The sequence below is a fragment of the Falco biarmicus genome, chromosome 3, assembly GCF_023638135.1.
Source record: "Falco biarmicus isolate bFalBia1 chromosome 3, bFalBia1.pri, whole genome shotgun sequence".
In the NCBI taxonomy this organism is placed as follows: Eukaryota; Metazoa; Chordata; class Aves; order Falconiformes; family Falconidae; genus Falco; species Falco biarmicus.
This window is the reverse complement of record NC_079290.1, coordinates 5,216,500-5,241,845: the sequence shown is the minus strand read 5'-3', so window position 1 is coordinate 5,241,845 and position 25,346 is coordinate 5,216,500. Positions and strand designations below refer to the sequence as shown.

General features: G+C 37.6%; 1 protein-coding gene across 3 annotated transcripts in view; it reads left to right on the top strand.

The window, feature by feature from the left end:
• AGO2 (argonaute RISC catalytic component 2) overlaps nt 1-25,346 on the top strand; it is a 64,965-nt gene that overhangs the window by 26,054 nt on the left and 13,565 nt on the right. Inside the window, exons 4-18 of one of the 3 annotated variants that reach the window (XM_056331012.1) lie at nt 4,350-4,531; nt 5,882-6,018; nt 6,151-6,285; nt 8,785-8,872; nt 9,958-10,105; nt 10,308-10,427; nt 10,782-10,904; nt 12,662-12,795; nt 15,709-15,893; nt 17,850-18,009; nt 19,928-20,018; nt 21,214-21,408; nt 22,569-22,703; nt 24,099-24,200; nt 25,035-25,234. In XM_056331012.1, the coding sequence (XP_056186987.1) occupies nt 4,350-4,531; nt 5,882-6,018; nt 6,151-6,285; nt 8,785-8,872; nt 9,958-10,105; nt 10,308-10,427; nt 10,782-10,904; nt 12,662-12,795; nt 15,709-15,893; nt 17,850-18,009; nt 19,928-20,018; nt 21,214-21,408; nt 22,569-22,703; nt 24,099-24,200; nt 25,035-25,234 (2,135 nt within the window). Of the gene's footprint in view, nt 1-4,346; nt 4,532-5,881; nt 6,019-6,150; nt 6,286-8,784; nt 8,873-9,957; nt 10,106-10,307; nt 10,428-10,781; nt 10,905-12,661; nt 12,796-15,708; nt 15,894-17,849; nt 18,010-19,927; nt 20,019-21,213; nt 21,409-22,568; nt 22,704-24,098; nt 24,201-25,034; nt 25,235-25,346 lie in introns of all 3 variants that reach the window. The other 2 variants (XM_056331011.1, XM_056331013.1) reach the window with 2 other exon arrangements.

Here is a 25,346-nt window from a genome sequence, read left to right as displayed (position 1 = left end):
TTTCAATGAACACTTGAGGATACGGTTGTTCTTGTTGCTTATTTGTACTATAATAGTTTCCAGAGGCCGTTGTACCCTTCTGGTGTCGGTGCAAAGTGAGGCATGCACAGTTACAGAGGAAGACTGTCTTATCCAGTAGAAATCGATTACAACCCAAGTATACAAAAGTAAAATGTTACAGGGGGAAAGGGCAATACAGAGAAATGTGGAGATTTGCTTATTTGATAAAACTGGGAACAGAGCTCAAGTCTTCTAAAATTCAGTAGCAGTGTGCTATGAAATACTTCATACTGTGCTTTGCTGTTTCATTGTGTGCCTGTGCAGTGCTTGACATAGTTAATAGTTCTACCTGAATCAAGCTCTTAATAAACATGACTCGTATGAGATTTCCCCCAAATGTATTTAAGTGAATGTCATCCAGTAAAGGTCAGTCTCTACTCCAGTCTTAATTATTTTTCATTAACCAATTAGGTAATGTCTGGGAAAACTATAAAGAAATCATTACAAGTATTGGAGATATTTTTTTTTTGTCTCCGCTTTCACATATAGTATTTCCAGTTCCTACAGATTTGACACATAAGAGTGCAAAGTGTTTGCCAAAGGTGGAATGGTGTGGAATGAGTGTCTCCTAGGGGTTTAAACAAGTCCTCTGGATGCATGCAGAGTTACCTTATAACTGTAATACTTTCCCAGTTGTGGTTATCTGATATATTTTACGACAAGTATGAAGTCCTGCATTTACTAAGTAAGGGTAAATGAAAAATGGTTACCTATGGAGGATAAACAAACTGGGATCAAATTAATCCTTAGATCTAATGAGACTTTGTGAGATGCAAGCTGACCCTACTCTGATTGGGAACGGGGTAAGATGACCTCCTCATCCTGTGCCTTCTGTGTCTGAATGCCTGCTGACCAAATAAAATTCAATTCTCGATTATTTGGATTTTGAAGCCCGTGTACTAAATCATACATGGTAAAAAAAGAAGTCTGGCAGCTGTGTGTCAGCAGGAAATGCTTTCGATGCCCCCGTTCCTTTGTGTCCATGCTAATGAATGTTGTAATCTACACCTGGGAAAAGGTTGACTTCAATGAGTTTGTTAAATCATTTTGGGTGGGACAATTACCTAGCCAGAGTGATGATTATTTGCAGAAGGCAGTCAATGAGGACAGTTTTTAGCGGAGGTTAGCACAAGATGGTTCAGATAGTTTCATCTGTGGGTCACACTTAGGCTTGCTTTTAATAAACTCATTTTTTCCCATTTCCCATGGGATATAGGACTTTGTCAGTTGTTCTGCCATACATATATTAATGTTATTACCTTAGAGAAGAGAGCTACTAGAGATAAATCTTCAGCTGGTTTAAATCGGACGTGGGGAAATTTAGCTTAATAAGGGAAATTTTTACATGATGCTAAATTGGTTTAAGCATGATTTAAACCAGTAAAAAGCTTTTAGGTATTAGGACTTTCCTCAGCGTAATTAGATTAGGTTTCTTTGGGGGTTTTTTTGGGTGTTCTGTGCATAATAAATGTAATAAGTTTACTGCACATCTGATTACATTTAGGATTATATTGAAAAGATTAATGAACATACAATGATTATGAGGTGATCCTTAATCTCAGTGGAAGAAGGCCTTGATTTACTTGCAGTGTGCATTTGTAGTAGAAGAACGGATGCTAAACAGAAGACTGACACTAAATTGCCAACATTTTTCCCCCCCCTCTCCTGTTGCTCTTTAATTAATGCACTCTGTCCTCATCTTTTGTCAGAATTGGTTGTTCTGGGGTGGTTGGTGTTTTTTGGGGTGTTTTTGTTTGACCTTGCTGACAACCCTACTTATTATAATTTTTTCTGTTTTCTATTTGGCCTTCATGCTTATCGTATCTTATTTTCATTCCTTTTGTATTGTACCTTATTTTTGCTCTTTAATTCCTTCATATCTTTAGACCTTTTGGAACAAATATGGAATATGTAATCTATTAACAGAATATTTTCTTAGTTTTTATTTGTACACATGGAGAAGAAAGAGGTGTATAGGACTTTGTCAAGGTGTGAAGATATTAAGGTTCCTCTTTCCTCATAGGTTCTAACAGCAGGTCCAGGTGACCAGTGAAACTGTAGGAAATAAAAACATTAGATTTGTCTTTAGAGTTAATTCTCAATAATAAAGTACATGGTAAAATTCCGATTTAAAACTACTTTGTCTTGAAATTTTTCATATTTTCTTACCCTGTCAAACATGAGTGTTTATTTGCCCTTAAAATGTAGAGTGGGATAAATAGTTTAAATCTCTTAGTAATATTTTGATTAGCAGTGCTGAAAAGTATATGTGATCTTGTTGATGTGGTTAAAGGATGCATTTTTGGTCCTAATGTGTTTTTATTATTTGATTTGATATTTTTTTTTTTAAACAAACTCTTCAGTAGGATTGGGTGAGATATTAAAGGAAAAAAAGCTGGAAAGTTGGATTTAAACCTTACTTATTTGAGCAGTGACTCTAATAGAACTGTTTTGAAGTGGGGTTAGACCCAGCGGCAGAAGCTGTTTGGGCCAGATACAGCAGTGCGAATTCACCATCACAGATGCTAAACTTAATTGGTATTTGCAGTTTAGCAACTGGAATAGAATTTCTTCAGTCCTGGGTCTTTTATTTCTACCAGAGACAAGGATACTGCAACACAGGTAGTGCCGTTTTTCATCATCTTTCATTCCATTGCAGTGAAGGAGTTTTGTAAATTGAAACCAGGAGAGGGGACAAATGGAAATCTTTTTTTTAGATTAAGGGTGCCAAAGTTGTTACTAATCAGATTAGTTAAGTATCAACAGTACCAGGAATAGCAGAAATTATGAACCTTGATTTGGAGAAATTTAAAAGGAAAATGCAGTTCAGATGCAACAGACGTCTTCCATCTGCTGTAAATGAGAAGTAAGATGAGGAACTTTTGATGTAGTGGAAAAAAAAGACTTGATAGAAAGCTTCCAACCTGTGTCGGCTGAAAACCTGAACCTTTATTTGCACAGCTTTTCAGCAGTTAGCCACCCGAGCCAGATTCAGACCAGTGACCCTGCAATTACAGATTCTAGTTCCTGTTGCTCTCCCACAAGCATACAGCTCCTTCCTCTGCTCGAGCCTCCTGGTGAATGATGTTTGTACTACAGGAGAGATGCAACTGTAATACTCATTTTGACTGCCTACTATAAATTGTCAACTCGTATTTTTGGTGTACAGGAAGGCTTATTATTTGTGTTTCATTTTTTTCTTCCTATTTTTCGACTGAAAAAGCTTACTGTCGCAAAAGACTAGATGATTACATGTATTATGTTGGTGTTACCGATGTATTAGTTTTGCTAGCCCACTAATCACAGTTTGTCTGTTAAATGGATGCCTTTTATATTTAAATTGTAAGTTCCTTAGGACAGGAAAATGCAATGTTTTTGTGTATATCAAGCACAAAGGGATACTCTGATCTTGTTATTTCTTGTAGTCACTCCCAGAACTGCTAATCATTTCAAACAAGCTTAAATTTTAGTCAGTGTAAGAACTTTGGTGCTCAGGCTTTCTTTGTTTTAACAAAGAGGAGAAATCAGCATTGCAAGTAATTACAAGTAACTGGGTGAATTAACTTACTGTAGTGTAGTTTGCCAGTGTTTTTTAGACAAAAAAAATTCAAAGTAGGGCACAACATGTCAAAGGAGTGCCCTTATTTCCTGTCTGATAGCATCACTAGTACTTGGGAGTCATCCTTTATTTTTTCTTTGGTACTCAAAAATAAGATGGTTTTGGGTTGGTGGGTTTTGTAGGTTTTTTCTTCTGTTTGGGGGAAGTGGTGTGTGTTTGTTTTCTCTTTGAAAGCTCCTTGTAGATTTTATTTTCTCTTGTTTGAACTATGTCTACAGTAATAGTATATGAAGTACTCTGGCCTCTAGAGATTGAATACCAGTAATTCACGAATCTTGGCAGGTAGTGATAGACCGTGTTTTGTTTTAAGCATGCAGGATCTGACATGAGCAATGATTCATTAGTATGTCTTAGGTATCTGAACTCGAGTTATCGGATCTTCATGAAGACCTCCCAGTTGATATTCAAGCACTTCCAAATTATAATGTTGCCTCAAAAAGGAAGATAGATGCCAGCTGGGAAGCATGCCAGCTTTTTGAAACACCTTTGGAAAGATCTAGCTGTAAAAAGAGGCTGTACCTAATGTGTTTGTTTCTTCATCATTGCTTTTTTGTCTTCTCCCATGCTTTATAGCACTGTTTGGAGGAATCCATCATCCCTTCCAAGCCCCTTCCATTTTCCCCTTTAAATGGAAAGAATCATCTTGGTTTGTTGTTTGGCATTGTTGCAGGTGGAGCTGGAGGTCACGCTGCCAGGAGAAGGAAAGGACAGAATATTTAAGGTGGCTATAAAGTGGATGTCCTGTGTGAGTTTGCAGGCTTTACATGATGCTCTTTCTGGTCGGCTGCCAAGTGTTCCATTTGAAACCATCCAGGCACTGGATGTAGTGATGAGGCACTTGCCTTCGATGAGGTGAGGGGAAGACACTGATGTTGTTTAGGAGGTTGCATTGTTATTTCAATCGCTTCAGAGGCTTTTTGGGTAGGATGTGCTTTCACAGCTCAACCAAAATAATAGCTATCTAGCAATGGCATGCTTAGGCAGGAGCTAATACCGTGCTTTTCTGCTCATCTGGTGGAATTAGTAGCCTCCAGCCTGAACACAAGTCCCTTTTGGCAGTGGTCTTCAGACCCGCTCCATGTTTGTGTGCTCTCAGGTCAGCGGTGTCCTACCATCTCACTTGCACTCCGTTTCTCTGTAGGCCTCAGAGAAGGAAGCCCTCCTTCTTGTGGAGGGCTGTTTCCTGAAGTGGAAAATGGTTGGAAGCTGATAGATCTGTAGGAATGGTTTTAAAACGTGTTACCCTGTTCCTCTGTATCCTTGGGCAGATGTTTATTGCCAATTTTGTATAAAAGATGCTGTCCTGGGGGGAGCGGGTATTGCTGTCAACTAGTAGAGCGGTTTTTATAAAAAAGAAAAATACGCAAATTATTTGGGGTTTTTTTTTGAGCAGGTAGGATTTACAGCATTTGCAGTCAAACCCAGGAGATCCTGGGTTTAATTCTCCTGCTGTGAAACAAGTTGCTCAAGACCACTGTTCAAATTACGTTTAGTTGGAAAGTAAGGAACAAAGCTTAGTAGGGCTGAACTTTCACATTCTGAAGGGATAAACAGGGGAAATTTGTTAAATTTATCTAAATATCATTAAATAGTCTTTTAGTACGTTTACTTCATCCTCACGTTAAGGATAAAAAAAAAAAATCACTTCAGTCATGTTTTGCAACACAGAAAACAGCTCAGGCTAGTTAGTCAGACATCTTTGTTCAGAGAAATATTGGTGCTGGTTTTGATTAGTTTGCTATTAAGCATGCAGTATGGAATTACCAAGACGAAAGATGTGTCAAAAATATTTGTTACATCTATTGTTTACCCACACAAAATTTCCCTGGATTTCAGAGGAAGCTATTCACAAGTAAAGGGAGAGATTATTACATTGCTCAATAGCAGAGTTGTTTATTTTCTTACTGAAGCATAACTGAATTTTTAATAGAGTACAGAAAATGTTATTAATGTGTTTTTGTTTTAATTAGTAGGTATATTAAGGAATATATTGAAAATAAATGTAAACATGAGGAGTAGCAGATTTCTTACTGTAACTAGCTGGAATTTGAGAGGCATAACTTGAGCCGTGACAGGAATTTCAGATTATTGGCCATTTGAAACACTGACGTTTCTGTGCTTTTGTAGGAATTTGCAATAGTTATGGCTTTACTGCAATTGTTTTTTGGCTTTAGTTTTATGATCTGAATTTATTTATTGCAGATATACTCCTGTGGGGCGATCTTTTTTTACAGCATCAGAAGGGTGCTCAAATCCATTGGGTGGTGGCAGAGAAGTTTGGTTTGGCTTCCATCAATCAGTCAGACCTTCATTATGGAAAATGATGTTAAATATTGATGGTAGGTCCTATAAAAATATTTCCCTGTTCCTTCTTTCTGTTTCAATGGAAAGGCAAAAAATTATTCCTTTAGCGTTTCTTAAAAATTTCCTCAGTCTTGTTGTCTTACAGCATTTAACGTTTTTGTCTACAGTATCTGCAACTGCATTTTACAAAGCACAGCCAGTTATCGAGTTTGTATGTGAAGTTTTGGACTTCAAAAGTATTGAAGAACAACAAAAACCTCTGACAGATTCCCAAAGGGTAAAGTTTACCAAAGAAATAAAAGGTAATAATTAAATTACATAAAACTGCTTTATTCTGTCTGATGTGTTACCATTACATATTCAGAATGTTTTCTGTAGTGGTTGCCTTATTAGGAGACAGATCATCATAGTGAACAAGGCATGTACACTTTCTGAGCAAAACTGAGAAGCAAGAGTCATTTTATTACTTGTATTTCAAGACGTTCAGAAGTCAGTGTTATGTTTAAGTCTACTTTTTCTCTTACGACATCAGTTAATCTCTGTAGCTTGAGTGAGTCACTTTGTGAATAGAAGCAAAGTTGGGTCAGTTCACGTAAGTATGTGGGTTCAGATTTGATGAATTGCTAGTACAAAAAGTGAAGTGAGCATATTTGTTTATTTATTGAACCAGCCACATTTAGGGCTCAGGTATGCACATAATTACTACATATTCAAGAATCTGTAGTAACTATATATGTGCATGAATTTTGCCTGTGGCAAATACAGAGTGGTTTAATTAGCTTTGCCCTTAATGAAAGTTCTTCAGTGAAACCATGAAGATGATACGTTTTACTCCCAAGTGGTGGGCTGAACTAAAACTTTCTAGCAGATGCATGATAATTTATTCTAGCGAGATTAATTATTGGCTTGTGACTTGTGCAAGCTTCTCGTTTAAGTGTAGGTTCTTATTACTGCTCTGTGGTGGCATCTGAGAGCATCTCATCGCAGAGCTACTGCTGAGATCTTTTCAGCATGTAGAGCAGCATCCCCTATTATGTCAGTCTCCTTAAAACCAGTTTATCTTCCCACATGAATATTGCTTTATTGTATTTAGAAGTTATACTTACTCTAGTGCTTTACTCTTCTCGAAGTACCCCCATCTCTAAATTAAATACAAATTAAGTTAGAAATACAAAAAATTCCTATTTTTCACTTTTGAAGCGTATTGGTAGTGCCAATCCCATTCCATGACAGAAATACTTCAGTTACTAATCTGATGATTTCAAAATGTTCACAACAACTGGGATTTCATGGTTTTTTAACATTATCTGATCTTAAATTTTTCCTGTTACTGATGTCAAGGTTTTCATATTCCAGATTTTACTAATACTTGAGCAGTGGTTTTTTGCATACTTAAGTATATTCCATACATATACTTTCCTGGAATTAAATTACAGTTATTCTAATATGTAATAATTGAATCAGAATAGGAGGAATGGATCTTACTGGTTTTGTTCACTGCAGGTTTCTGGAAAATCAAGGTTCTTCCTTCATGATATGCTTGATAGGAAGAAAGCACGTTAAAAAAGAAAAACTCCATAAATATATCATGTAGCTTCCTTGTTTCCACAAAATCATCTTTGCCCAAGAAGTAGTTAGCAAGAGAAGTATAAATAAATCCTGAGTTTGTACTGGTTGTAATTGTTTTGAAAAAATAATGAGGCACTGAATTGCTGGCTGCTATTGTAATTTTCTCCATGAGGATTTTTGTTCCTCAGATAAAGTACTCATCTCAAATTTGCAGCAAAGCTAGCTGTAAATTGAGGCATTGAGGTAAAAATTTATCTTATTAAAAGGTAAATGTACTGTGATACAGATTTCAGAGATACTCAGGAAAACTTTATTGATGGTTTCATAATAGATGACACTCAGAACCCTAAGAAATTATGTGCAAAGCTTACTATGTTTGGCAAGTTATTAGTGCCTTTGGCAGATAGGGGAAATATGCACTGTTACTCAGCAGCAGCCTGAGTTTATATACATGTGCAGATATAGAAGTTTTCCTGTCTACAGCCCCCTCTTTCCTATCCCTGCACATTCAGCTTCTGTCTCTAATAGTCCACATACATCTGTTTCTGTCTGAACATACTAAAAGCAGGAAAATGCTGCATTCAAGCTTATATTTGTGGGTAGTGGTCAGTTAGAAACGCTTCTTTACAGGTAGCTGTGTTGTGCTGATTTCAGGTGGATAATTTCTTCTTGTGGAAGTTGCTGGCTTTCAGGTGGGCTTGGCTTTTCCGTCAGGGGAGTTTGCAGCAGATCTTTGCCTTCACAAAGAATGAAGCTCTGTGGCTTCATTTCCCGTGAGCTCCTAGAGAATGTTATGGGTTTTTTCCCCACCCCAATTCCTTAGTTCAGAGTTGGTTGCAGTAGTTGGAGGTCTCACAGACGTTGTATGTTTAGACATAAAGTATAAGGCAGTTGTGTGCCCTTTTTGTCCTTTCACCATCCTGGACTTCCTTAGACGTCTAGAATTGGAATTCACAAAATGCATTCAGCTTCATCTGCAAACTCTTGGGGCTTTGGGGTTTGCCATTTCTCTTGAATTTGTTGTTGAGCTTTGGTTGAAGCTCAGGGGGTTTGAATTTTAAGACTACAGATCGGGTTTTTTGAGTTCTGTCTGGGATATACCCTTCAGTGCTCAGAGAATGTGCTAAATAGCTAATAGCTTTACCGTACAGTTTAAGTGGTCTTGTGCAGCAATTTAAGGGGCTAACACCTTGATTTTGAAGAAATGGTGATACATATTTTCCAATTTGTAGGTCTAAAGGTGGAGATAACACACTGTGGACAAATGAAAAGGAAGTACAGAGTGTGCAATGTCACCAGACGACCAGCAAGTCACCAAACGTAAAGTATTTTGCTTCTTTTTAAGCTTATGTCTAAGCTCAGGCTGGAAAAGTATCTTGCCTACCTTACTGACACAGGAAAAGTTGTCTTGAAAAACAATACTTTCTTTGGTCAGTACATTTAAAATGCACCTCAAGTAATTTTCACAGTTTTGCTGTTGTTTTTGGTCTATTTCTATTCTCTAATCAACATCATGGCATTTGAACCAATTGCTTTATTTTAAATCTTCGGTGGTGTGTTGGTCTTTTTTGTTTTGTGTTTTGGGTTTTTTTTATTTATTTATGGATTTCTTCAACATTGGAAGAACAGGGTGCCCTATTGGTAGCATAATGTTTCCTAGAACAGTTGAGTAGAAAAGCAGTGCCAATTGGGATCAACTTTGTAATCTTGATTATTACCGATCTATTCTTCCTCTGGAATAAATGTTTATTTTTATCACTAACCAGAGATGTACAAGTAACCTGAATGTGGAGGTATTTATTCTCATTTTTAAGGAAGTAGCATAAGGAACAAAACATACCAGCTTTTCACAAGGAGATAACTGATCAGTACTTAAATCTGGTAATTATATGTTTGGGCTTTGTGTTATGTTTTTTCAGTGGTGCATTATTTTAATGAAAGGATAGTGTTTGTGCTGCTTTGATGTATATGCAGATGTGTGTGCATATTCCAAAATATATTTGTAATGTACGGAAAGAGAGAAATGCATTTCTGAAGCAAGAATTGGTTTTGTGACTCCCGTAGCAGGCTTGCCTTTTTTTGTGTGTGGAATATCATAAAATGTAATACTAGGAACATCCCAAATAAACAGGAGACGCTAGTCTGTCTCCAAGGCACCCAGTCTTAGGAAATTAATTTATAGCTTCAGGTATGAAGAATGTTAGAGAAATAGTCTTCTGTTGTACTGTTAGAAGACACACGGTAGTGGCAATGATGGAATCTTAATTATAGAAGTACACTTGCATCATTTCAGCAAGGTAGGTGTAATCTCAGTAAGCTTAACTTGTGCCAAGAATGTATTGAGCAAGTGTGGGAAAGTATTTTACATAAAGTAAAGGCTTGTTTTCATGTTTGATTTCCAATAGATTCCCGCTTCAGCAGGAGAATGGACAAACAGTTGAATGCACTGTAGCTCAGTATTTTAAGGACAGGCACAAATTAGTTCTACGCTATCCTCACCTTCCATGTTTACAAGTTGGACAGGAGCAGAAACACACATACCTTCCTCTTGAGGCAAGTAAACTTTTAGATAATACTGTATTCTGGGAATGGGGGAAGGAGGTAGAGGTAAAAAACCACAAATGTTGGCAAACTTTTTAGTTTCTGACTTTAGAAATACTATAGTACAGCAAGAAAAAAAAACAAAACACCCAGCAGCCAAAAAAAAACAGTTGCGTTGTGGTTTTTTGACTCCCTTCGTGTGGAATTATTTTAGGTGTGCAACATAGTGGCAGGACAAAGATGCATAAAGAAACTCACTGACAATCAAACTTCCACTATGATTCGAGCAACTGCCAGATCAGCACCTGACCGTCAAGAAGAGATAAGCAAATTGGTGAGTGTTCCGTCAAACATGAGTCAAGTGTAGTAATGGACTTTGGTTTTCTTACCATTAGCAGATACTGAATGCTTTTTGCACTAAGCACAGGTTATGAGCTTGTTTTTATAAGCCTTTCTCCATTAATTAGAAGTACTTTCTCACAAAAGGTTTTCAAGTGGGTTTTTTGGTGCTTTGTTTCAAATTCTGAGGCATCCATGTATCCCAGTAGAATTAGTAGAGGCAGTGCATGTGTGGCTTCACCCATATATAAGGGGCATGTGCCCAAATACAGGTGATCTCAAAAAGTTTTGATCTCATAAAAATAACTTCTTTTTCTGCAAGAAATATCATCATTCCTTTCAATTTCAGATGCGGAGTGCGAGTTTTAATACTGACCCTTATGTTCGTGAATTTGGAATAATGGTCAAAGACGAAATGACAGATGTGACCGGTAGAGTCCTACAGCCTCCTTCAATCCTCTACGGAGGCAGGGTATGTTGAACAGATACTGTACAATCTGTGATAGCTTCTATTACCAGCTGTGATAATTTCTGTAATATAATTGTTTTAGATCATGTTGGATGTAATGGGATGAAGTCATTGTAGGTGTAATGTTTAGAACTTATTTTTAAGGTTTGAAAGTCCTTAAATGTATGGTCCGTTTTGCATCTCACTCAATTGCTGCTTTATTTCTGAAAGTAAAGCTAAGTTAAAAATATGTTTATGTAAACTTCAGAGAAACGTGTCTTTCTTTCATGCACTCTTTTACTGTGTGTTGCAAGAAGAAACCTGCAAATAGTGGTTCAGATCAGTGTGTATAGAGATGAACAGAAACAACTTTAATTATTGCTGTTTATATTTTCTTCCATTAACTGAAATCTTCTGAATTTCTGGTTGGTTTTGAGTCTTCTGGGTGGAGCATCTATGTTTAGGACTATTTTAAGATATTAAATCTATCAACATATACTTCTCTAGAGCCATCTCTTCCTGTGGGAGTATTTATTCACAGTTTCTTTCTTTACAAGGGCTTTTCAGATGGCCTTTCTGACATAATCGTCCTACTGTAATATCTTTCAAAAAAAGCTTGAGAAACAGGATTTTCTATCAATTATATAATGTGTCTTGGTTTTATGCAAGGTGAAAGCTTTGATAGCTGGGATAGCTTAATTTATGGAGTCTTCTGATGAATCCCTTCTAGATCATGTATTGCCAGCTGAAGAGAGTTCTGTTACCTCCATAAACCTGCAATGGGAGAAGAAGATCTTGCATCTTCTGTCTAAAGCTCTTCACACACAATTGGGCAGATTAGCTCAAACCTTTCTTGATGGAAAGGTTAAGATAACCCAGTTGTCTTTGCCTGATCCTGATTAGGGACGGTGCTCCCATGAGCTGTTCTGGCACCGGGGGAGCAGGGGGAGCAAGAGTTTAATGGCAGATCAATGATGGGAAGTCCAAGCAGGGGGGGTACTGCATTCAGCAGACATAACTCTTTGCAAAATGACTTATCAGAGCTGTGTGTCCGTCCTGAAAAATTCCCATTAATTTTAGCTTTTGCTGCTAAATGGGAAGGTGGACACCATGGTAACTTGTCTAAAACACCTATGGGATACTAATACTTACTAAGGTAATGAATATCACCAGGATTACTTTAGTCATCTTATTATATCCCTTGTCCTCTAGATAATCCATCACAGTAAAGTCTGCTTAATGGGAGAAAAAGTGTTGCACAGGTCATAGTTGAATGCCTGATCATCTTTTGTCAGCTTGTTCACTTCTTTCTAGAGTTGTGTGAGTGACATTGAACCACTACTTGCCTTTACTTAGTGATGTCTAAAATATTGATAATACTTAAATTGCTCTTGCAAAGTTCACTAAGTGGTTGTAAAGTCACTGTAGAAATGTATGTTCTCGTTAACTTTACATACCAAGTGTGAACCTGACTTACTACCCATATGTAATTTCTATCTGCTGCTGATTTATATAACCAAAGGAAACCATCAACAATGAAAATTAACAATATGAGCTTTATTTTTATGAGCCTTATTTTCACCTGGCAAGCAAACTGTCTTGCTACAGTGATAGAATGCTCTTTATAAGGTAAGTTAGATGATGTAACAGTGGAGAAAAAGGCCTAAAAATATAAATATCCTGCTAGTTGGAGAGAAGTAGAAGCATAACTGACTTTTGTTAGTATGAATCAATTTTTGCTTTAGCATTTATTTTTTTTTTTTCCCCCCTTACGCTTCCAGAACAAAGCAATCGCTACACCAGTTCAAGGAGTCTGGGACATGAGGAATAAACAATTTCATACTGGAATTGAAATAAAGGTTTGGGCGATTGCATGTTTTGCTCCCCAGCGCCAATGCACTGAAGTTCATCTTAAGTAAGTGTGTTTCATCAGATGGTGATTTTATTATTTATGAATATTAGTATGACAACAAAAATATGTATTCTAAATAAGTGAAATTATATTTTAAGTTGTTTAACATATGATAGTACAACTTTGACAGTGCTTTTGGAGTTCTGAGTCTTTGTGTTTTGAATGATGCCGATACGATTTCAGTGCCAGCATCATGAAATCCTCTAAGTCAGACTTACCAAAAGCAATTTGTGTTATATGGCAGGTTTCTGACCAGTGAGGTCTTAGGACAAAGTTTAAGATGACTGAAATGATGTCATAATGAGTATTTATCATTAAGTATTTGTCAGGAGTGAAAGCTAACATGTATGTTGTCTTAAGTTCTTTTCCTGGTTATATGGAATAGATTTATTCATGCAGAACCTATTTAAAAGGAAAATTTTGAAAAGGAATCCAACTTCTGTCTACTAACAAGGTTACTCTTACGTGCAAGTTGCTGTATTTACAAGATGAGTAGGACTAGTTTTGTTGAAAGATTGATTCAAATATTCCAAGTCAAATCTGGTTTCTCTGTCTTTGGATGGAACATGATTGTTGAAAGATTATTGTTAGAAGTGACATCTGCTATTCTTAGATCAGGGAAAGTGCGTGACTCCGTAGATGGATTGTCTGATTCCTTTTTTTGCAAGCAGTTGCTTTCTCTTCATGCATGGGCAAGTGCTGCAGCTCTTAGAGGTGACTAGCAGGTGACTCAACGGCTCTTTGTAAGGTGAACGCAAGACAGTGATTGTTCATAACAATACTATTGCCATAACAGTGTTCCTTTAGATGATTTGCCAAATATCTTGGGAATTTTCCCCTAACAAGTGGTGAGTAAACAGTGGGAATCTTACCTTTTACTTTTCTTCCTATTGTGTAAGGCTAGGGACTTGTTCTCTCCAGGTACGTAACAGGAACTAAACTGCCAGAGAATTCTCCCTTCCACGCTGTTGCTTCTAGTGGAGATGCCGCATAGAAGTTAGTTTTGAGAGAGAGACAGAAGTCTTCAACATAATAAGCCAAAATAAAATTATTTGTTGGTTTAGATGGAGTTTGTCCTCACTGTGAAAGGACATTCCTTCATACTAGGAATATGACTGCATCCAGCTGCATCTTGTTGCCTCTTGTTACATCTTGTTGAGCAAGTTGGAACTCTGCTGCTGTAGATCTGTCAGAGTAAACACCTTCAAAATCCCTGAAAGTCTTCAAAACCATCCTGGTTTACCTCTCAGGAACAGGGAGAGAACCTTTCCTCTTGGACACCATACTTGCAGATGGACTTCTAAAGGCTCAAAACCTGTGCTGTTTTAGACTTGCATATTCTGCCGCTGACTCTTTCTGCTTAGTGGTGAGTGCCTGTTTTGCCAGGGAAGACGCTTAATGTACCTATTTCTGCAAGAAGCCACATGCTGCGGGGCTGAAGCTCATAGACTGTTATGATTCATTAAAGTTAACAATGGGTTTGGAAGAAACTAAATCTTCACACCCTCTCAAGTGGGTAAGACTGTATCATCTCTCACCCTGTGGTTAAGACGAGCAACTTTTTAGACACCTATGGGGGCATCCACTCCAAAATAATAAAAGGGGCTCTTTATCAGCATTTATGTCACTTAGGCGTTGCTGCCAGGGGTCATGTTTACTGTGGCGGTCATTAAGCCAAGAGCCAAAGGACATTTCTAGGTATGTCTGCACTAGTGTTTTAGTTTGGATGAGGAGTGTGTATTTGATGTCATTCTCCTTATAGTCACCAATTGCCTTACCATGTTCTGCATCAAGGAGCAGTCTGAGTGTACAGTATGGATTTTTTTTTTTTTTTTTTTTTTTTTTTTGACAAAATTGGGCTCGAGGATGTGCTTCAGCCACTAAAGGATGCTCAGCCCACGGCAGCAGACAAGCCACTCTGATGAGAAATCCCAGAAACATAGAGCATGGATGCTAGTCCTTTGGCGCCAAGTACTCTGTTTGGTCTGCGTTGTGACACCTCACTACTTGCTCATCTTGTCTTTGTTTTGTGGGGATGGGACTTACAGACTACTCGGGCACCACTGACTGCAGGCATCTGACCTGGAGAAGCCATGACATTGAAGATGCTTTCCAGGCTGGTTATACTCTAGAGAGCCCTAGGCATCTACACTGGAGTACTTCTGATTGTCTTGCTTGTAGCAGGCACGCTGTCCTTTTGGTGTCCCTGCAAAAGGAAAGATGGCCAAGCGCTACCGTGTCAACTAGAGCCCAGAGAAGGAGGCAGGCTGCAACACAGCTGCAAGCACGGGGCCGGGGGCAGTCTTCACTGGTAAAAGCCTCTTGACAAAATCAGGTTTCTGACTGGTTCCATCAAAGGGTGACTTATTGACATCATCCTTATGAAGGTTTGTGTTCACCTCCAGAATAGACCTTTTCTCTGAGATCTAGCAAGGTTTTCTTGTGCATTATTGTTGACATTTGATCAGTTCATGGAGACACAATTCTTGGTAACTTCTGGTGGATGTTTTTCTTACCAAGAAAAAGAAGGAACTCCAGCCATTTCTGTAGTGGTAAGTACCAGACGGAAGTTTGTACTATAGAAGAGCAGGCTATCCAAAATATCATCATTGTGGTTTGTTTTTTTTTTCAAAAAGTAGCTTATACTGTATGTGCAGTAGAAAGATCAAATAAGGTGGAATTTGCTTTGGAAATTAAGCTTTTATTAATGGTGTTACTTATGCTGTGTATTTCCTCCCCTGTCTTTCCTTCAGTGACTACATAGGCATAGTCAATTAAAGATGTGCGTGGGGTAAATTCCCAGGTTTTTGGACAGCGCAACTCTACAGGCTTAACAGAATTGTTCCATTAAAAATAAGAACAAGCAAGATGGGGTTTGCTACCTAAGAAACTAATCTATTTATTTATGTCCCTTAGGTCCTTTACAGAGCAACTGAGGAAGATTTCCAGAGATGCAGGAATGCCAATCCAGGGGCAGCCGTGCTTCTGTAAATACGCGCAGGGAGCCGACAGTGTGGAGCCCATGTTCAGACATCTCAAGAACACTTACACTGGGCTGCAGCTCGTTGTAGTAATTTTGCCAGGAAAAACACCAGTCTATGGTCAGTAAGTGCAAATCATGAGCGTGTGTTTCAGTCACAACTTCATGTATTTTTTTGTGAAGTAGCTGAATGAGAGAAGTTTCTTTCTGGTTTAACTATATAAATTCCATTTAGGGAATGGGCTGTAAATTAATTTTATTCTTGTTCTTGTGCTGCATGATGTTTTATATTAAGACCTTAATTCTTTTAATTATTTTTGTCTGTGCTTTTCATTTGCTTTGCCACATTCTTGCTGTTAGTTGCATTTGAGATGCAGTTTGTGAGTGAGAAAGCTAAACCAGGGCCTTTGTGGCTTTGATGAAATTGTTACGCAGTGGATTAAAATATAATTACTATAACTTGTGTGTGAAGCATACCAAGTGATTTGAAGAAGTAATGCCCTCAAGAACTGTGCAGCTTTTAGAACATCGTTGCTTACGTCATCACCTTTGGCAAAGAAAGTTTAGTGAAGGAGATTTCCACCAATTGATTTTTTTGCCTATTCTTTCAGTTTGAGTCTGGGGTTGTGAGGAGACAGATGCATGGAAGGTGAAAACTCAGCAAGTTAAACTGTTTTTTTGAAAGAGATTGACATTTAGGGCATTTTACATAGCACATAAACATAGCTTTTAAATGTTTCAGATAAACCATGCATTTTAGTTTTAATTAGCCCTTCCTATAGGCAAGACTGCTCATTTTCTTATCCTGCCTTTCCCCTTTATTCACTTCCCTTGCCTAGTTGCAGTACCATCCGCTATTTTTCTCCCATAGCTTCATGGACTGGCTCTTCTCTAATGGCTCAGATCTACCAAACAGCTGCAGATTTGTTTTATCCCATCCCATTCCCCACCCTTACCAATTTAATAAAGCAGAAAGTAATTTCCTACCTTTCTTTTCTCAAGATTATCTCATGTAAGATAAAAAGAGATTTAAAAAGGAACCTTAATAAAATCCCCTTGAATTCAGCCTTGCAAAGAAAGTGGCTCATCTCTTAAGTTGTTCAATAGAAATTCAGTGCAAAATGACATTTTCACTTCTGCTGCTTGGCATTAAAAGAGACTCTTTACTTAACCACTGAGAGGATGTGGAACCACTCTCATCTGCTTTCCTTGTCATGATCTTTAATTATAGTTCTTTCTGCCCCCTCTAATCATCTCTTAATTTTCTCCCTGTGCTCTTCCATAGTCTTGCACTTCCTTTACCACATCTTGTCTTGTCTTCTCACCCTTCTCCTCAAAAAGCCTCTTTCCCTTTCTTGTTGCCAAAGGAGAAGGGGGGGGGGGGGGGGGGGGGTGTGTGCGCTGTTCTCTGAGCCTGCCTTGGAGCCTAAATTTCTTCTTTTCCTGAGTGTAAGAGTATAGCTCTCCTAAAGCCTTTAAGTCTCGATTTTGTTGGTACCAATAAGATTTGTTCTAACCTTTTGAATAGTACAGTTCTTGCTGAGTTTCTTCTGGAGTTTTTATGGGCTGTCCTTTGCTAAACTAGCCACTTATGCAAGTGGTGAACTTGCACTGATGAACTGATAAAAGTGGTTGGCTGAATATTACTCAGCACATTACTATTAAGTTTGCAGTACTAGTTCAGTGTTCAATAATGAAAGAAGTGCTCATCATCCTAATGCTTTTCATGTTACCTACTTTATTAGCCAAAGGTTCTTCCATGCTGATTATGTCATTATAAATTACACTGTCATTATAAAATTCGTGTAATTTCACAAAAAAAAAAAAAAAGTATTCTTGGTTAAAAGAAGCAACAGTGCCTTTAGTTATATTTAGGACCCAGTCACTGCGCTGTTGGCAGATGAAGCAGTATGGAAGTGGGAGGAGGTTTACTGAAGGCTGGGGTTGAGTCTGGGGATTAGGTTTTTTCTTGTTTCTTAAAACTCTAGATGTAATTAATTGTCACTGAATTAATGTCTCCTATGTTGTTTGATTTGCAATATGCAAATATTTTGGGGTTTTTTTCTCTGTTTTGCAGCGGAGGTGAAGCGTGTTGGTGACACTGTGCTGGGAATGGCTACGCAGTGTGTTCAGATGAAAAACGTGCAAAGAACAACACCGCAAACTCTGTCTAACCTTTGCTTAAAAATAAATGTCAAATTAGGAGGTGTAAATAATATTTTACTGCCACAGGGAAGGTAAGCTGTCTTTCAGAGATGAAGAGGGTATTGTATTGTAAAGAGAACGTGCGTCATATTAAGATAACTGTGTGCTTTTATCTGTAGTCGTAGCACCATAGTTTTAAGTGACTCTTCTGATGAACCTGTTGTTCGGCTTCTAATAAGTTGTCCTGCAAAAGTTAGGTTACAAAGACTGGAGAAGAGCCCTTGTTCCATTTTGAAATCTGACCATTGAAGATAGCAGCTTTCATTTGAATGAAAAATTTATAGTATTTTATTTGCCTTGAGTTTTCAGAAACAAATTTAGACAGTCTTGAATAGTAGTGCCTTTTCCTTGTGGTCAAGATCCTTCATTTTGTTGTATGTCTTAATTTACATAGACATTTAAAAATCCAAAAGCTGGGAGCAGAAAAGTACTGATTGGTTTCCAGGTCCAGTTTATCTTGCAATTTCTTATTTGGATTACATTGATAAGTTTTAGTCATACTGTGACTATGTTCTGTGAAGTTGCTTTGATGCTATTTAATTCTGTATCTGACATGTCACTGAAGTTCTGCATATAGTTGAGTGGGAGTGAAAGAAATGTCTTGCTTATTTGTTAAAAAGGAGGGACCATGCTGTTAAAGACTACATTTGGTTTGTGTGTCATCTCAAAACAAATGTTCTTCAATTGAAACTTCTAATCAGTTTTATTGAAAAAATAAGCAATAAGAAATTCTAATGGAAGAATGAACAAGATACAGCTTGTTCTGACTTACCAGTGCAGAATAGAGAAGGCTAGCATAAATATATATATCAAGTTTCTTTAGTCAAAATGAACAGCTAGGTTTCTATGTTAGTAAAAAGATGGCATTTTTACAATCATTGTATTTCAAGTTATAGAGGGAGCTCAGGGAACAACTTTCTACATCGTTCTTGGGAGCCTGTTTCAAAGAAGTCAACATTCTGTTTTGCACAGATAAGCACGTTTTCACTTTGGCATATTTAGGCTAGTCGGAAGGCAGCTGCTGAAAAGTAATCCAACAACAAGTACTTAGGGAGGGGAAAAAAAAGAACACATTATCAGAAAGCATATATATTTTGTGTATCTTGTTAAATTTTGTTTATTGAACTAAATATACTCAGCCTGGGTAATGTGCTTGTTGGAGATCCTATTAAAGCAATTAAAAATCACCATATTGCAGAGCATGCGTTTCAAAGGCACAGCGGGTTGGTTTGTTTTAGTTTTTCAAAAAGGAGTTAAGAGATACTGCTGTGGAAACAAAACAGAAACACACACACGCGCACCCCATATAAATAGTTCCATGCTTTATGTATTCCTAAACATAAGTACTCTGTTAAATGTTAAATGGCACGTGTTGACAAATAATGTGGCCAGAAAGTTGAATTCTGCTCATTATACCATTAAACTATGCATTGATGAACATGGAGTTCAGTAGAGGGAGGAGGAAAATGGCACAACTACACACAACACCTAGACATTCTGGAAAAGTGCAGGTTTTAGCAGTTAAAATAGAAATCTTTTGATATCTTCTGTTGGTTGAAGGGGTGGGAATGAAACAAAACCATAGCATCTGTATATGTGCACCGTTACTTAATTTTATCATCAATGTTATTTGATGCTAAGGAATCAACTTCTACTCCTTTCTGTGGTCTAATTAATAAAGGCTGCAATTCTCCAAGTTACAAAGGAAATTTTTTCCTCATTTTTAATGTTAAACAACAACTAGCCATGCTTTAAAAATATATTAAGGATTCTCACACTAAATACTTATCTGGACTTCTAATTACTGTCACAATACAAGTGACCAACTCTGATCAAGTGCAAATAGTTGACTAATTCCCTTGAAGAGTATAGAGTGCTATTTGCTTGAGTTAGTGTGCTTTATTAAGCATAAGTTTTGCTGCTTTTACAAATTTGATTTCTCTTTATCAGACCGCCAGTATTTCAACAGCCTGTCATATTCCTTGGAGCAGATGTAACCCATCCACCAGCTGGAGATGGAAAAAAGCCTTCTATTGCCGCAGTGAGTAAATTGTGGAATGATCTTTAACCCCTGCTCTCTCCTGCTGCTCAGCTGTAATGCATTTTATTACTTTCACTTCTTTTGCGGTTCATTTTTTCAGATTGCCTAATCATAGTAGTATAAAAGATTTTTTTGCAAGTATCTCATGAAACTTTGGAGAGCTTGCTCTGATACTAATTACTTAAAAGTGTGTATTGGCTTGTAAAATACCTGAACTGCTAATACACAGAGGAGCTTTTCCATTAGCTGATATTTAACAGCAACCTGTAATAAGGTGGTGCATGTTTAAATCTGCTTTTTCAGCAGTTAAAATGTTAAGAATTTATCCATTACTGATGGGGAACTAAGCTGGCTCAGTTGTGGTTTTGGGGAATTCAGGCTTCCTGATAACACAAAATGTGCAGTAATCGCTTGAAAATGTGCTCCTTAAATACAGGAAACGGCCTTTGATTATGTCAAGCGCCTGTAATGTTTGCTCTGGCTTATTTAATAATGAAGATCTTCGGTGACAGTATGTGCAGCATCTTAGCCTGTGGTGTTAAATGAACAAGTAACTGTTTTAAGAAGTTACACATATATGGCCAGGGAAAAGCATGTGGAGATGTGCTTAGCTGTGATTGCTGACATAGGGAATTTGGAATCTTTTTTGATTGTTTGTTTTTTTGAGTCCCGCACTACTTTAACAAATTTTTATTTTTTTTTCAATATATGAATAGTAACTTTTTACAATATATGAATATTTCATAAATACAAAAATCCCTTCCCTTGGCGAGCGGTGTCTGTTTGGTGTGGATATTTCTGTGGTGCCTCACCATCTGAGTTTTAGAGATTCATCCACATTGTCCCAGAAGGGGACTCTGTCTTCAGGAGTTCAAATTGCTGCAGTCCAAACTAAATCGATGGTTTCACGTCCATGCTCTGGAAGCATATTTGGGGGTTTTTAACTGTATGTAGGTGCAAATAGGAAATTAGTCTTCTAGATTTAAAATAAGCTTCCCGTTTCAACAAGATATGTTACCACACGCAGACTAAACTGAAAGCTCTTTCTAAGCATATTATGATTTTGACTACATCTTTGCTAGGTCAACCGCTTAGTTTACAAGGTACTGTTAAAAAGGTAGTGCAGTTATCTTCATGAAATATCTTTAATAAAGTGTTTCTCAGTTTGGTTTGATACTGAGCATTTTTTCAACAGGTTGTAGGAAGCATGGATGCTCATCCTAATCGATACTGTGCCACTGTTCGGGTCCAGCAGCACCGCCAAGAAATCATCCAAGATTTGGCCGCCATGGTCAGGGAGTTGCTTATTCAGTTCTACAAATCAACTAGATTTAAACCAACTCGTATTATCTTCTACAGAGATGGTGTTTCTGAGGGGCAATTTCAACAGGTTATATTTTTCTTTTTGTGAAATATTTTGATAAAGTGGTTTTCTGGTAGTAATGTAGTGTTATGTAGTTGGAGTTACAAAAAGAAGTACAGCCTTAATAAATTTGTTGGATTCTAACCAAGCAGAGCAGGGAAAGTGTTTTCAGCTTTATTTTAATACTTTTCCACTTTAAAATACTTCCCTTTGCAAAATTATAAATGATAAAGTATAGGTTTAGCACTCGAGCTATGTTAAACATCTGTGACCTGTTAAAGGTGTATTAGTCAAACTGTAACCCCTAACTGTAAACTGAACTTGGACAGTAAAGAAAAACTAAGCGTAAGCTAATTTTTCTTACTTTTTAACCAGGATTAATAAATGCAGTATTTTCACGCTGTCACTTCTAATTCATTCCGATAAAATTCAGCAAATACTTTGTGTATTTATTTTGTTTACTTACAAGTATCATATTTCATGAAATAGTTTCCTATATATTTTAAAGATATTTACATATGCTTTCCTTTCCAGTATCTTATACGTAAATTAAAAGATAACAGAATTTAGTCAGCTTCTCAAAATCCAAGGGGCAGGGAATAATGTCACTTAGTAAACTTGAATTAATAATATTATCTTTGTACGAATTTCTTTTTTGCATTTATCACTGTTTTTCACTAAACTTTGAATTCATAATTAACCCAAATCCCAAATCCATTGCTTTTTGTTTTATTGCACTTCCCTTTCTCTTCTTTTTATGGATGCCTGTAGTCCTGCGTGAAACTTCACAGAGCTGGGAAGGAGCATGCAGTTGAGCAATTCTGGATTTTATCCCTTGTACTAGCCTGAAAAATAATTAGGCTGGTTTATATTCAACCTTATTAAATGTTCATTTGTATTTGGCAGTTAAAAAGATTTTGACATACAGCTTATTAGTCCAAGCCTCATGCTTGGAGCTGAACAAATATGGAACCAGCTCTCGCCTGGCTCAGAAAACTGGTGATCTAATTTGTTCTCATTAAGTGAAGAAATTAAGGTTTGATCCTGCATGCTTTGACATCTCATTACTCTGAGTGACAATGCAAGAAGTAACATGATAAATAAGAGTAATTCGTAGATAAATAAGAGTTATTAGTAAGATAGCTATCTTTCATATTTATCATGTATCTTTTATGTTTATGATTCAGGTTCTCCATCATGAATTGTTGGCTATCAGAGAAGCATGCATTAAACTAGAAAAGGATTACCAGCCTGGAATTACATTTATAGTTGTGCAGAAAAGGCATCACACCAGACTCTTCTGTACTGATAAAAATGAACGGGTATGTGACCGGCCAGTATCTAGCAGGCAGCCAGGTTACCTATTACTGCTTATTTAAGCAGCAAGAGACTTGTTTGTAGAACTACATAACATAGCGGGTGAGATCTTTCTACCTGGAAAGGTAAACCTTCATTTTCTGTCCCATATAATAAATGGGTAAGAAGCTTTTACGAAACATCGGCAGGATGTGCCGTTCAACAAGTGTGCCCATCCGTTTTTAAGTTCATCAATGCTTTCAGCTTTCTTTTCATTTTTTTTTTCTTTACTGTCTCAAGATCCTCGAGGGTTGAGGCTCATCTGAGTAGTGTAGGGCTTATAATGTCAGTGTCTGGAAGTTACCTCTGGCACTCTTTGTTGTAAATGGTGATCTGTTTAGCATTCCCAACACACTTTAAAGGCATGTTCCATCTGATTCTAGAACTAGTAAATTCACTGGTTCGGTTGCCATTGACTACAGAGTGACTCTTGGGTTACTAGCTGAGGTGTAGACACTGAAATTGTTGGGTAAGGTGAACCCTAAACTTTGAGAATACTTTCTTTTCCATTAATGCTACTTCTAAGGGATCTTGGGTGTCTAATGTCTTAGGCACGTGGAGTTCAGTTTGGGCATATCAAGTGTCACAACATTTGTAGCGTGTGTTTGTAGTACTGAACATCTCAGATTTTTAGAAGTGTTTCATAGTCACTATTGTATCTATGTGAAGTACATGTAGAAATACTTGATTCCACCTTTCTGCATGAGAGGAGACTCCCCAAGTCTGCTAGGATGGAGTCATTGCTGTAAATTAAGCGTTCACAATGGCAAACCTCTGCTCACAGATGGGGTTTCACGTTCTTTTTCCTTCTGTCAGGCTTCTCTGCATGAGCACTTGAAGCCCGCAAGGCTTCAGGACAGTAATTGATAACTTTTAATGCTGACACGCAGGTGGTTCTTTTATTGATGAGATGCTATGATTATAGTTGCCAAATTGTCTTAAAGAGTATTTTTAAGTTCTGCTTTGAGGGAAAGTGTTTTTGAGGGAAGAAGAGGCCTGTCTTACCTGAAAGAGGACAATCCATAGTTGTATAACCAAGAAGTGCAGAGGAATAACCTGTCCTGGAATGGGAAGATGAAAAGAATTTGACAAATTAGTTAAGAGGAAATTCTTTTATGTTAATTAGCAAGTCTTTGTAGGTAACTTCTAAGAAGATTTCGCAGCTCATCTTTTCTTTTTATTTCCCCCTTCTGTAGTAGAGACACTCCAGATTTTCAGTTGAACGAAAGTTCAGTTTTGCTCACTCTTTTTCGACTTTCTGCTTTTTACAGATTTTTTTCCCTTTTGTTTTTTCCTTACTATACAGCTGAGAAGAAAATACTTGGTGTGCCTTGCTATATTTGCATTTTCTTTTCACACAGGTTGGAAAAAGCGGAAACATTCCTGCTGGTACCACAGTGGACACAAAAATCACCCATCCATCAGAGTTTGACTTTTACCTCTGCAGTCACGCTGGTATTCAGGTACAGAATTTTGTGTGGGATGGTAACTCGCAAAGGTAACGCTGGCTGTTGATATTTCCTGTTGCGTTCTTTGCACAGGAGACAAATGGTACAACTTCCATCTCTGTATTTCAGCTTTTCATGCCATCGACAGTGCTCTTCTGTCATCGTTAAAATCTAAAAGAAATAATAAACAGTTAGGAAGCCCACCCTGTGCATTTAATTTATTGTGCTTCCCTCCTGTCTGTGTACCACTTTGAATAGTAGCGAGGTGGTTGGACTATTTTATACAGCTGCCTCTTGCATCGAGTTCTCTAGAAATGTGCATCCAGTTCCTAGGAAGCAACGGATCACATTTAGATAGCCCCGTTGTGGTTTCGCAGTTCCTTTGATTTCTTCTTCCAAGTCAGGAATAGAAGCTATTAAACAACAGTACTGAAAGTCAAAATGTAATAGTCCTCGAAAAAAGCATACTCAACAGGGGCATGAGTTAGATTGCTGTTAGCTCTTAATGTTTTACCTAAAGTTACTTTATGTGATGGCTTTTTGTCAGATCTTAAGTTTCACAAGATGAAAGTGCATTTCAAGAAGATAATTTAATTTCAGTAACAGGGATGAAATTCTAGAAAATGTAAGCTAACCAAAAGTGAAAACAGATTACTTATATGGGGAGCGAGACAGGAGGGCGTTTGCCTTTTTTAAAGGAATAATTTGCTGAAGTATGTAGAATTGTTCACACGTGGGTTTTGAGGCAGTGGCTGGTTATACTGCAATTCATTTGCGGGGGGGGTGGGGGGGTGGGAAATTTCAAGGCGTATTTTTGAAATGCTGATGTCCTGTGTGATCTGCCTTCAGGGAACAAGCAGACCTTCTCATTACCATGTCCTCTGGGATGACAATCGTTTCTCTTCAGATGAACTGCAGATTCTTACCTATCAGCTGTGTCATACATACGTACGTTGTACTCGTTCTGTTTCCATCCCTGCACCAGCATATTACGCGCACCTGGTTGCCTTCAGAGCCAGGTATCATCTGGTGGATAAAGAGCACGATAGGTGAGTTGCATAGTTTTGAATTATTACAGAATTTGAAAGGAAGTGGGGGGTGTTAATTCTGGGGTCAGTGTTGTCTTCAGTTAGCAGTTTGAAGGTAAATTTGATCTTACCT